The 14,145-nt window shown below is 37.8% G+C and overlaps 1 protein-coding gene across 4 annotated transcripts; it reads left to right on the plus strand.

Moving 5' to 3' along the window:
• The first annotated feature begins 2,155 nt into the window (after window positions 1-2,155).
• LOC131789369 (cubilin) lies at window positions 2,156-12,559 on the plus strand. 4 transcript variants are annotated; one of them, XM_059106468.2, is made up of 15 exons: window positions 2,156-2,255; window positions 4,387-4,605; window positions 5,160-5,294; window positions 6,776-7,010; window positions 7,395-7,519; window positions 8,146-8,370; window positions 8,537-8,683; window positions 8,776-8,927; window positions 9,042-9,125; window positions 9,536-9,664; window positions 9,840-9,999; window positions 10,386-10,721; window positions 10,928-11,134; window positions 11,600-11,782; window positions 12,187-12,559. In XM_059106468.2, the coding sequence occupies exons 2-15, from the start codon at window positions 4,560-4,562 to the stop codon at window positions 12,351-12,353; spliced, it is 2,331 nt and encodes a 776-aa protein (XP_058962451.2). In that variant the 5' UTR covers window positions 2,156-2,255; window positions 4,387-4,559; the 3' UTR covers window positions 12,354-12,559. The 4 variants fall into 4 exon arrangements, with proteins under 4 accessions (XP_058962451.2, XP_058962452.2, XP_066030000.1 ...); XM_059106469.2 differs by lacking the exon at window positions 2,156-2,255 and adding an exon at window positions 2,675-2,780; XM_066173903.1 differs by lacking the exon at window positions 2,156-2,255 and adding an exon at window positions 2,696-2,841.
• The last annotated feature ends 1,586 nt before the right edge of the window (window positions 12,560-14,145 follow it).

Below are 14,145 nucleotides of genomic sequence, written 5' to 3' on the forward strand. Positions count from 1 at the left end.
ACTCAAACTGTAAATGTTAGATTGACGTGGTTGACTTTTTGATTGAAGAATGTATTTTCACAGTTGAAATGCACAGATTCTTTAAAATTGCACTGAAGTTTTTCTGGAGCTAGAATCTTTAATTTCGAAGCAATGTGCAGAGCAGGACCAAAGGAAAGCTTCTCAATTTTAAATATGTGAAAGGACCTCTCGCTACGATGTCTACGATGGTTATAAATATTATTTCCGCTGATGTAGCAAACCGTTACAGTATGCACAAGTACAATTTTGTAATAAACTGAACAACACAGTGCTGAGTTTCAAAATGTTTCTTACTAGCGCCTTGGAATTAAATAACTTGGAATTATCCAAATTAACAACTTGCCGGTGCATCATCCGTTATATACATCATCCGTACATCATCCTCCCATAGCATAGACCCATTATCCCACATATAAATTTAACACACAACGCAAATTCTTCCCTTTGCCTCAAGAGGGGCTAACACTGTTAACATCAGTTTTACAAAATTCGCCTCAGCGGTTGTCGCGTAACTTGATCAAATATCGTTAAAAAGTTGTGGTCAATTCACCACCGTAAAACCTCAGGGCATAAACCTCACAACAAGACTCATTGAACACAAGCAAACGATAAAAAATGGTGATGTTATTAATCAAATTGCTTAACTGGAGCTCTGTGCAGTACCTTACCTACTACACAAACCATTATTGAACTAATGACTCTGGAAAGGTAATTCACTTTCTTAAAACAGACTACCCTCAATACATTTAAACCAAAAACGAACCGGACAGGACGACCCAACATTACCGACGGGTCGAACCCGACCAATCACGACTGACCTATGCCACTTGAGACTTAAAACTAACCTATCAGTTTACACGAACCGGACCTAAAATATTCGACTGACACCGAGTCTTCACTGAACTCCGATGATGATTTCCGCTCAAGTTATCGAAACACCATTCATTACCACCGACAACAGTCCTTCTCAGGACTACTCACACCTGGACGAGACTACTCGATGAAATGTTACCCCGCGTTCAAAACATGTACCATATTGCAAAGTTAATTACGAGTAGTAGTCTAGTAGGCTGCATGGTGTTTATTGTGGTTTTCTGTTGTGAAGTCATGGCAGAAACGGAATTCTTCCCTTCGTCTTGGAGTTAAAATTGTGTTGTACGCACGAAATTTAACGAAGTTGAATCTCTTCTGTTTGTTTTCAAAGATTCATCAGTCTAATGGATCATACAAAAAACCACAAGAATATAAAAAAATAAATTTAAGGATTTTCCGGTTTAGACAAGTTGATATGGCTGCCATAGTCAATTTAATCGGGTGATTACATAATCTTATTATAAATATGGTTTTGCATGGCTGCGTAATGCAGCTCGGCTGGCTTGTTAGGCCAAAGCATGGTTATTTAATCTCCTTGACTCCGCTAGTCTGATAAGAAACAACTTTTTGCGAAGGAGAAATTGACACGCTGAGAGCAGACAACATGGGCATCTGGCCGAACTCAACCCTTAAAATTTCTATTTATTTCGCTATCGCGCCTTTCCCCTCGTCTGCCAGCCGCGAATATAAGCTACCGTTATTAAACTTCTACAAGGATAGAAAAATGAAAAGAGGAAAGAAATGTGGAATTATGTGAATTACCCCACAGGAGTAGAAATTGAAGAGCTAGACAGTAATTTATGCCTGGCACATGTATAAAGCAGTGAATATCGTGTTTAACCTCAAATTCTACTTTGGGTTTTTTTGGCAATTTTAAATACATAGCCTTAAATTAGAATACCACTCTTAATACAAGCGAGTTGAATCTTTGATAGAAGAGCAGCAAGGCAAAGCAATCTAAGCTTAAAAAGTGGTTCAAAAAACTGCTGACCTACTTAACTGAGCTGCATGCTTATTCAAGAGTATTGATTCATCGACATAAGTGAAATGAATAAACAACATGTGTCAGGACAGCTGGGCTTTTTCACAAGGCACGTGCGTTCTATTATTAAAGTAATTCAACCAAATCTGTTTGGTGTGCATCTCTGAGTACATATTGTGGCTATGTGATCGTACAGGGGAAAATTGCTGCAACCGTAAGCCGAGCTTACACGGCCTCCTCTTGGCTACACTCCGAAATGAATCATTAGGAAGCAACAAAAGTTTGGTCTAAAAAGTTTAACAGCATGCACCTTTTATCTTGCCTGTAATATATTCCGATGTGAAATGTTTCTTTTAAGAACTAAATTCTCTCCACAATGGTAAGTAAACAGAAACTCGCGATCAAATCGATATTCACATGTTATGCATAATCGTTATGGACTTTTACGCTTCTTGACCAATAGCAACTTGTTTTTTTCCTCTCTTTTGTCTTCTCTTTTCTTTATTTTCATGTTTCCTGCGACAAGGCGTGCTAATGGTAAGAATCGGGCAGACAAACAGTACCCCGGCAGAAGTGTAAAACTTGTCAGCGTGTCCAATTTGTTGTTCTTTGAACAATGAAAAGCTTTGAAACTCTTAAACAAAGCACACGATAAAGAACAATTAACATAAATCATCATTACCGAGCACTAGTTAATTATAATTCGAAAAATTCCTTCATTTTCAATCAATTTAATTTTTTAAGGAGTAGGATTCAGTTGGCAATACTAATTTGCATAACTTAAGTTTAGGTTCTTGTGAGATCTTGTTGTGAAACAAACCCAGGCAGTCTCTTCCTTTTACTACAATTGCTAGAATTTATCTGAGAGTGCTTCCACGAAACAATGCTTTCCAACTGGATAAACGTGAGTTTTCCACTGACCATCTTACTGATTTTTTGTGGAACTTCTGAAACCACGCGGCAAGGTTAGTTCCCATCCGTGAACAGTCTCAATACTAAACACCACTGACTTTCTGTGATATTTAACTTCTTAGAACTGGCCCTAAAGTTGCCAGTTTATTTTGGTTTCCGTAGTTTAGAGAAATTGGCGAACCGTACAACAAGCGATTACTGCAAAAGTAGAACTAACAGACGCTCTGAGCGGATCATATGAAACTGACCTCTTAAGGGCACTGGTGTTAACTTAATAAAACTCGCGTCTATGACTCCGTTCTGAGGATATATAGAGCATTTCAGAACTGAGCTAAACGAAACGTTAATTTAAAAAAATCTAAACGTTTATCTATTTTAGGCCGTATGAAAGACCATGTTTTACAGTGTTCTGTAGCACGCTTTTATTGGCAGACCAGTATCGTTTACTTGGAAAAAAATCGGTCTGTATTTTCTTTCCCTCTTTCTTACGGTGTAAGAAAATCATGTTTTCTTCATCTCCACAATATACACAAAACATAAGGCGTCTATAAGAATTTGACTGAATTACTGCGCAATGTGTAGTTGGACAAACGCACAACGTGTGACTACCAATCTAATTGAAATTTCGACATTAAAACTGTAAAGCGGGACTAACGGAAGTGTCTATAAATTTCTTAAAATTCCATTACGTCCTTAAAAGGAACAGTCGGTAAATAGCTCTTGTGTATATCACAGATGGATTAATGGAAAAAAACGGCAAGAAAAAAAAATACATCCTAAAAACTAGTCAAACAGAAAGAAGGAAATAAACTGACGAACTGCAGTAGACTGCAACGACTTTAAGGAGGAAATTTGTACTGCCTTCGAGCAAGTCCTCATTATTAACGCTGCAAGATGCGCGTTTCCTCGCTGATCTACCATGATTCTCGTCTCTATTATCACCAATATCATTGAAATGCTTCACTCTTGATCTGTCCAATTGAATTGACTGAAGAGACAAACAAAAAGGAAAATAAGTTTCAAAGTTTTAAAGTGATAATGATAACAATTTACTCGCCGATATCAAGTGATTTTTCTTTGAAATGCTCAATCTGGATGCACATGTTCAGGTCATCTAAACCACGAACGATGCACAGCTAAGCTTTGTTCATAATGTTGTTTTTAGTTAAATAAACCATATCAAACAGCTTTTTGATTTGAAATTCAGGATGTAGTAAACTAGAAGTCCTCTTTGAAAATAAACGGAAACATATGAGCACAACAGCACAATGCATCATGGGATTACAGCATCAACGGCACAGAGCATCATGGAAATGCAGCATCAACGACGTAGGACATCATGGTATTAGGGAGCAAACAGATTCACACAGTGCCCCCAAAAACTGACGTACCCCATTAAAAAAGCTCTTTCCAGAGCTGAACACGGTTTTAATTTGGTTTCTTCACGAAGCTGCTTAAGCCATAATCAAAGCTTTGTTAAGAAACGGGGCCCATTTACCCAAAACGAACGAGAAGTTACAAGGAATTTAATACTTGGCTTATAATTTCCCTCATGCTTGTTCGCTAATACATTTATTTCCTGTGATTAATTTTTTTAGGCTGTAAATTTACCTTAACACAGAACAGGGGCACATTCCAAACTCCGAACTTCCCTGAAAAATACCCAAATGGTGTCCAATGCATTTGGAACATTAAAGTACAAGTGGGTCGATTCGTTCTACTCTCTTTCGACACATTTGTGTTAGAAAGCTTTAATGGAAAATGTATTGATATGGTAGAGGTCAAGGATGGAAGCAAGTCCACGGATCAACTGCTTGGTGAGAGCCAATAATCCAACCCCTTCTTCACTTTTACTCTTTATTACCGCCGGTTTATAAACTCACCTATGCGCACAGTTGTTGCAGTTTACAACCTCTTAATCAGGATATTTTTGGTTAAGGAAACAGTGGCCGGGATTGAGTTCGTTGCATTGTAAAAGAAACCGTGGTCGTTTTATTTTATTACTTTCTTCGAATATTGCCATTTATTGAGACAGGACCCTAAACTATAGTCTGAATTCCTCATAAAGACTTAAATAACTCAGTTTATCAACTTTCAATCTGTTTTTATTCATTCGCACAAAATGCAAATAGACTTCACTGGCTGCTTCTAAGATCCCAAAATGGATACCTTACATGAAACATTTTGTTTTTGCACTTCAGTTCAAATCATCAGCCTTCGACGAAAAATTTAATTTCTCTGGTGATGGCAAGAAATTACTAACAGGAAAATTACAGATGAGGAAAACGCTGTAAAATAATTTATCTGGATGTCATGGTATTTTTCACAAACCACAGACAAGCTTAACTAAGATATGTTGTTCTTTCTTAAGGTACTTTTTGTAACGCCAGCCTCCCACCAAAGGTCATTACATCGAGTTCAAACAGCTTGAGGATTTGGTTTTTTTCTGACATGACAGACGCTTATAGAGGTTTTAATGCCTCCTACATCAGCCAATGGGAAAAAGGTAAATTTATATGGTTGTAATGTTTACTGAAGTACGTTCAACATTGCAAAATTGGTTGGCTTTCACAAATCCCTATAAAGTTCGATAAAAGTGCGTCTTTCAACGAAGAAAGTCTTATGAATAAAAGGGGTAAGTTTCTAAAGAAACTGCGGTGCTGAGTCGGTGGGAGAGTATAGCAGGTAAGTTAGTGTTAACAACTGAGTTGAAAACGTAAATTGGCCACCGTAAAGGGTGAAAAAGCTGACGTTTCGAGCTAATTTATTCCTGTTTTCTCGTCACCATATTCCCACCAATAGCGTAGCTCCACTTCTGCATATAAACCCACACACAACCCACAATTCCTCCAATCGCTCTGACGAAGGGCTAACGCTCGAAACGTCAGCTTTTTTACCCTTTACGGTGGCCAATTTATGTTTTCAACTCAGTTTTTAACACTAAATTACCTGAATGAGGATGTGTTCAGTCTGTGAATAATCATTTGCTATGGATGAACAAAGAACAAGCCGTTCAGGGATTTTATTCATACAAAATATTTTGATCCTTGTATGAAAGCTTAATGACATAACTCGATAAATCGTGATATGATCCAACGTGGTATGAGAAACCTGCACCTTTGTCAAATAAATAGATAAATAAATAAATAAAACAACTTTATGGCTTAGAAACTGCCATATCAAGGTCTTAGATTTAAAATTTGGAAAGACTCGATCCTATTGTCACACCAATTTGTAACAGGCGTTAAGTGTAATAGCCGCCAAGTTTTTCCCTGATCAGCGTAAACTAAGCTCTGGGAGGATACCTCATGATTGCGATCGCATTCAGAACTTTGAACAGCGGCAGTTTTCTCCTCCACACTAAACACTTAAAGAAATCTCGTAAAATTTTCTTGAGAGGATTTTATCATTATTGCAGAGGATGCCTGAAAATTATATCATACTTTAAAATGATCGTTTAGCGAGGGTGGAAGAAGATCAGAATGTATTAAAAAGGAATGAGGATGGGTAAGGATGCTCTTTCGTGAGCTACGAGGAACGCTGTGGTGAGCAAGGCCATATACTAAGTTCCTACGTGAAACACGGCCAGCATGCTGCTAAGATCAGGAATGTCGAAAGCATAGAGTGAGTAAACAAAAACATTCTTCGATGTCACGTGCTCATAAAAAGAAAAAAAATCATCTCTCTACATTTCATTACGGAGTTCTAAATTCACCATCCTCTTAAGTTATTTCTCGAATGACGTTCTCAACATTGTTGATCCAAGTGGTATGCAGAACCTGTGTCACATATGGACTTAAAAATGGCCCAGTCTATCATAGAACTATTTTCAACCAAGTGAGAGAGCATTGGAGCGCAGACTCCCATTTAAAAAAAAAAAACCGAACACATATTTCTTGAAGCTACTTGAATGATAAGCTATACTGATATAATTCTAACTTTTAATTCAAAATACAACACTTAATCTAAAATCTATATCTTTATTAGGCTGTGGTGGTTCCGTCACAGACTTCCCTGGGCGAATTTCATCGCCTCGATACCCAGATTATCCTTATCCCAACTCCATGCTATGTGATTGGACTATCTCTGCACCACGGAACAAGTTCATTCGCCTTGAAGTTTATGATTTTAAAGTAGAGTTCAGATGCGGAGGAAAGTGCGCTTGTCCTGATCGTCTACAATTATGGGACGGACCAGAATTCAATGAGACAGAGCTTGGAAGGTGGAAACTAACTCCTTGCTATTGAACTTTCTACAAACTGAAACACAACTTCCCACATCAAACATATCAGTAGTTTCGTATTGATTGTCGACTCCACTTTTCAGGAAAACACTCTTTATTATTCCTCGCTAGTGCATATTATTGTGTTGACTGTTTAATTGTAAAGTTTTTTATTGTGTCATATGATATCATGGTACTTTATATTGTTTAGTTGATAATTCTCCTTATGTTATTGTTTCCATTCTCGAATAACGCAGTGATAATTTGTTTCCTTTTTCTCGAGATTTTTCTTTTGTGTTACACTCATGTTAGTTTATTAATCCAGTTTCAAGTATTCAGTGAATCTGTTTATAAAATGGAAATATATTATCTCCCATGGTACAGTTTCTGCGCGACCATCCTTAAAGTGATTGTTTCGAAAACCAATCGGATGCGGTTGCGCTTCGCAACAAATGAAGAAGGACGCTTCGAAGGCTTCCGATTGTCGTATACAACCTCTGTCACACCAAGTGAGTGCCCAAGAAGTGTTTTCGTCAATGGAGTGACTACCTACTTGTATATGGCTTAAGATTTTTGAACAAAATTCTCCTATTTAGTTCGCTTCTAATTTACTTTCATGAAGATAACTGCGTAAGCGATCTTCAAAGAGTCTTATTGCTATCTTAATCTTCATAGTTTCCCAATCCTTATGATCAGTGTCCTAATCCTAATGGTGCGCATATGGTGTTCCAATTGCTAGAGTGTCTATGATATCCCAATCCTTACGGTTTCCTTATCGCGTTCCTATCCTTATGACGACTCAATCCTTATGGTGCCCGTTGTTGTTCCAGTCCAAGTCTCTATATGTTTTCCAAATGCTCATGATGTTACAATCCGTGAGTTGTTCATACAGCGTTCCGATCCTCGTGATCTCCCAATCTGTTGAGTGTCCCTATGATTTTCCAACTTTATATGACGACCAAATCCTTAAGGTGCCAATTAATGTCCTAATTTGAAGGATTTCTCAATCCTGATGGTGTCCATATGGTGTCTCAATCCTTATGGTGTCCCCACGGTGTTCCTTGCCCTCTGATGTCTTCATCCTTCTGGTTTCCATGCAGCGTTTCATCGCTCCTGCTGCCCTTGTATTTTTCAGGTTGTGGTGGAGATTTTACCGGAAAGAGTGGCTCGATCATATCTCCAAATTACCCGAGGTCTTTTCCTTCGTTTTCTGACTGTGTTTGGCGGGTAAAAGCGCCCATTAGCCGTTACATATCACTACGGTTTCAAGAATTTACTGGAATCAACGGCACAAATTCGAAATGTTTATTTGACTCAATTGAAATAAGGGAAGGACATTCAAATGAAGCTCCGCTCATAGGTATGTAGAGTGACAGCAGACTTCTATTACAAATCCAGATACTGCCTTTATGATGCCGTTCTCATTTCCCAAATTATGATTTGGTTACTCCCTTGTCGTTGTGCATATTAATGAGTTAAGAGGGTTAATTTAATTCCATATGACTATCATTGTTTTTTTTCCTCAGGTCGCTACTGTATTCAGAACATTCCGCCAGTCATTGTATCCAAAGGTCATAAAATGTACATTTATTTCAAGTCAAGAAGTCATGAGTTTAAAGCGACAGCTCAAAAACTCAGAAGGTTCAAAGCATTATTTCTGACTCACACAACAGGTAACGTAATAATCAAAGTCGATTATGTACCCCAACAAAGACCTCACTCAAGCTCAGGCTACTAAATAAAACTGTGCTTTTTATTCTTTCAGAATGTAATGAAACAATCGGCCTCGAGGACGGCAGAGTCAAAAATTCTCAACTGTCTGCGTCCTCCTACTACACTCTTCAGCTTGGTCGAGGTCAGCTTCACCTTTCTCCTTGGCACGGGAGGGTGGGGAATGCTTACTCATGGTGTAGCCAGGTGAAACATTGATCACTAAGTGGTTGTCGATTCATCATAATATTCTAACAAGGTTTCTAGAATACAGATAAAATTATTTTTCATATAAACACAATGTTTACTTCCTTAACACAGGCACAAACACCTAACAGGATGATTGACGAATATCTTCAAGTTGATCTGTTGAAATTGACCGACATCACTGCCATAGCAACACAGGTAAACTAAGATTTCTTACTTTGTTGGTGAAGTTAGAGGAAACCCTGCTCTGCCCCTGTCCTACAACATATGGTGTGATTTGGCATGCGTGTGAAGCGAAATTAAATTTCTTTTACCTACAAATTCTACGTACGAGAGTCAATATTCCTAGGCGGGAAAATATTGGAAATTGCCATAATCTCCTTCCAAATTGATTTTGAACCGCCATGAACTAACACCCAGTTTATAAGCCAGGCCCATTTTATAAAATCGTCGGTCTGACGACTACACTTCAATCTCAGCGTGACTCTTTTAAACCTTTTGGAAGGAAAACGAAGGAAAAAAAAGTTAGCTGACATCGAGATATGTCAAGTTAAAATGTAACAGTTAAAAGCTTAACGCTCAGGCATCAGCTTGTCTCTATTGAAAAGGGTTATCGACTGCTTGGTACCGCATACATGGGATATGTGTCAAACTATAGACTGCAATATACATATGACGGAAGCCACTGGATTCCTTATATGAACAACATTAAAAACAGCACCAGAAGGGGATACACAGTAAGTTTAAGATTGCTATGTTGTTCGGTTTTTGTTAGGTTTGATTTCAGTGCTTTTGTTTGTTTGTTTGTATCTTTTTTCTTCTCTTTATAGTATCAAAATTGCATGCGATACTTTATTTACGTTGCTGTTTTATTTCATTCTACCCGCACTGTCCCTGCTTTCCCTTCATCAGGAGTTCAGAGGGAATTCAAACTTAACAGATATCAAGAAGAATCTGTTAAAACCGTCCATTGTAGCGCGAAGGATTCGAATATTTCCAATTGGTTACCAGAGCTTTCCTGTTCATCACGTGTGTCTTCGGGCGGAACTGTACGGCTGTCGTTATAACCTAGGTAAAACCAAAATTCCTTCATTTTATCTCTACTCGTCATTTTCTTTGTTTGATTACAATTACCTTATCACATTTGCCAAGAAACCCATTGAATAATCTCACCGTTATTACTAGTTGCTTACAAAGTGCGGGAGCTGAATTACCATTGATTAGTTTCGTGTCTCATTAGCTGTCTTTCCTTTTCCCGTCTGTCTATTGTTTTTCTCCCCTCTTTTCGTTTCTCATTTATTCATTTATCTGTTGGGCAACCATTACAACTTTTACTCGGGAAGTGCGGGGTTTGTCACTTGCGCAGTATATAAGAAAAACGGTGTCAATCATCAATAATCACCATGTAGTTCTCAATTTGTATTTTTTTTGATGGCCTCTGAAATCAATTACCGTCAGCATGTGGAAGTATTATTACTCCAGCGAAGCAGAGCAAAATATCAGTCCGTGGATCTGATCGACAAACTAAAGAGTGTACTTGGTTATCAATTCCCAGTCAGCCAAGCCCACAGAATGAAGTCATAACCTTTCACTTCACTTACTTTGATGTACCATGCAAGCATGGCCACGTGATACTACTCGCCAGAGATGATACCCAAATACAGAAGTTTTGTGGCGCAGACCCTCCTCAGGTGTCCAGTCTTCCTGCAACTAGCCAAATAATGGTGAAACTAAAGCTTACGAAAGGAGCGGCTGTATGGGGATTCGACCTAAAGTACAGAACTGAGTACTTAGGTAAAATCGTACTATAGCAACCCGTCAAATCTCAGCTATTGCTTCCATTCCCCCGACGTCTATAAAAGCCCCAATAAAAATTGTCTTCATATCTTAATCAAGATAGGACGGAAAACTTTTTTGCCCCTCCTTCCGACATTAATTGTTCTCTCCGTTTATATACTCTGGATTATACACAACGTATAATTGCATTTTTTACTTTCTAGGATGTGGAGAAATAATTAGAGTGACTGAAAGCGGTACTGTGACGTCACCAAACTATCCTTTGTCGTATGACAACGATCAGACCTGCACGTGGCTTTTCTCCTCGGAACCTGGGTCAAAGATTACACTGAGATTCCTCGAATTTGATCTGCAACCAGCCAATGGATCAGAGTGCCTTGATTTTGTTCAGATTCAAGAGAGTCGACTAAGTAAATATTGTTTGTGATGTTAACTCATTAATATGCACAACGACAAAGAGTAATTTGTACATTTATTGCTGTTATTAGCTTAGTAAAAGCTATACAGAGAGATATTTCTGTGATTAATAATTTTTCCATGAAAGAGGAATTTAATTAGGAAAAACAGCAAGAAGCATATACATGCCTTTATCACGCTCCCTGACGGAGATACAAAGATGAATCAATAAAAATCGTTACAAAAGAAACTGAAATAGAAATTACGATAGAAATCCTGCCTACTCAACTCAAGAATTAAGATGGCAAAATACTATTTATAAAAAAATAAAAGACTCTTTGTAGAAAGGGACGCTTGATATAAGGAATCTCTGGAAGTCTCACATTCACTACTTAGAAATTGTGAGTCTTAAAATTGATAGTTTCATGATGCCATGTAACAGAGTTATTTCGTATGTTCTGATTTTACTCCTGTTTCAGATCCTACGACGGTTTTGAAGAAATTCTGCGGAAACTCTGTCCCCATTCAAGTGGTATCCACCAGCAATCACTTACGCTTCACTTTCCACAGTGACAATACAACTAACGCGAAAGGCTTCTTTCTAGAATATGGTCTTTATTTACCCACTGGAAACGGCTCTTTATCCTCCCAAGACCAATCAGGTGGGTCACTGGTTCCTTTCATTGCAGTAATTTTCTATTCTTCACCTAAAGTGCCCTAGTTCATAATCTGAAAAGCTTCAGTGTGGGTAAATACAAAACTCGCCCGACCAAAAACGAGAACGTTATTACGTTTTCCTTCCATCCATCCAAAACGAGAATGCTATTACGTTTTCCTTCCATCCAGTATAGGGGAAGAAAAAATTGGGCGAATGAAATTTTGAGGTTAGATATGTGAACTAAATGTTGGAGTGGTTGTTTTGAGGATCAGGTGAAAAGGGGGAAAAGGGTGATTTGAACAGAGGCAAACGTTCCTGCATCTTCTTCCCGTTCTCGTAACAAATTTTAACTCTCTTTTTAATTAAAAAAAAATTGAAGTTAATGATTTTTCCTGTTTCTTATTAAAGATGGATGGGCTAACAAGGTTCCCTCTTTCTTTAAAGGACAAATAGATATCGCACTGGCTGAAACACCAACCGAAGGAAGTCAACACAGCTGCGTGGGACACACGAGCGGCGTACAAGCTTTTCTAATCTCTTTAAGCTTTCTTTATTTATCAATTGAAATACTGTAAATTACGACTGATGTAAGTCGACATGTATGTACTAAACAAAATTAGCCTAGACTATAAAGATGACAAGTCACGAAACAAGCTGAAAGGAGTGGCGAAAAGTTTAATGCAAAAAGTTTTCGTAACGTTTCAATCATAAAGGTATTAAATTTATTAAAAAAAAAAAAAAAAAAAAAAAAAAAGGTTTAAGCCAAGGCTGTTGGTGAGGTGAAATCGAAGTAATGATAATCATCTCTGTTCGAAATAACGCAACTCTCTTCGTATGAGATTACTGTTGCTTCTTTTCCGATTAAAAGTCTTGTTACAATATGTGTCTTATAAGGAGGCTTATAACTTCAAACTAAATTTTCCGATATCGTTTTGGAATCTGTGCAGATTTACCCTATCATTAGTCTTTCCATTTTGGCGTTTGTCTTCTCTGGAACTGATGAAATACCATTCGATTGGTACAAATCAAACTCAGTAAGTACGAGTTACAAACGAGTAACGAATCGGAAAATGTTTTGGAGTCAACATAAAAACTGGACACATGAATTTCCATGACGCCATTTTCATACTAACAGTTACAGTAATTACCGCATTTACACTTAACTTCAGCCCGGTGGGCCCCTATAGTTGGGCTAGCATAACTTTTGGCATAATTTGGAAAAACGAGAATAATTCTTCTCTTTTTATAAAAGTAGCACTGTTTTGTTTTGTTTTGTTTTTTCCTTTTTTGGAAGGGAACATCACCAGAGTCACGACATGACTTGATTAATTTCAAGTTCGGTCCATGATCCAATCTCTCCTGATTTTGACACATAGTCACCGCCTCTAGTCTGGAATTAAACGCAGTAGTTAATCCTGTGTTGTATATTAGAGCAAGTATATAACTCAAAGTGAAGAAAGTATCATGCTTTATTAACAATAAATTCATGTGTTTTGTACTTCTTTGAAAAGCATACTTAAAGAAAAATAGCATAATTTTGAAAAATGAGCAAAACTTCTAGCTCACTCTGGAAATAAATCAAGCAATGCTAGTCCGCATAATATGCTGCTTTTATGAGCACAACCTATAAGGGCCTGGCTTGGGTCGTTACATATACAAATTTTTGCGCAATTCGGTTGAAAGAAAAGGGAGAATTGGGCAAGAGGAGTGGTCTCGTGGTCGAGAAGAACAGCATCCTAGATCCAGATCCTTCCCGTTTTAGGATCAATTTCGCGTTTGCTTTCCTTCCACCCTTGTAAGAGAAAAAAAAAGAAACAAAGTAGTCAAGGCGGACTGAGTGAGGGTTAAAATTTTTTCTTATCCATCTGTCCTTTACCTCCTCTCATTTTACCTTCCTATTCTAGATTTCAATATCTGCTACTGCCACGGCAATGTTCATGGGTACTAATGTGACAGACATAAAGTTACATGAAGTTGGAGACATTTGATGAATAGTTTACTAACCTAACGCTACCACTGGTTTACGTCCCTGAACTGGATTTTTTTCGCTGAGCGATCCTCTCGAGAAAAAAAAAGTGATTTTTATCTCTCAGAACTCATTTTACATTGAACAAAATTGACGACTTAATTTGGTTTATGAGGCAATTCCTAAACAAATTGTGGGGTTGACTAAAGGAGATAAGTTTAGGTTTTGGTGTTATTAACTGAGTTGATAATGTAAATTGACCACTGTATAAAGTCTTTAAAGGTGCTGTGGTACTGCGTCGGTGGAAGAGTATAACAGGGTAATTTAATATTATCAACTGAATTGGTAACGTAAATTGGTCACCTCTCTGAGAGGGGCAAACGCTCCAAACGTCGGCTTTC

The sequence above is a fragment of the Pocillopora verrucosa genome, chromosome 11 (assembly GCF_036669915.1).
Source record: "Pocillopora verrucosa isolate sample1 chromosome 11, ASM3666991v2, whole genome shotgun sequence".
Lineage (NCBI taxonomy): Eukaryota > Metazoa > Cnidaria > Anthozoa > Scleractinia > Pocilloporidae > Pocillopora > Pocillopora verrucosa.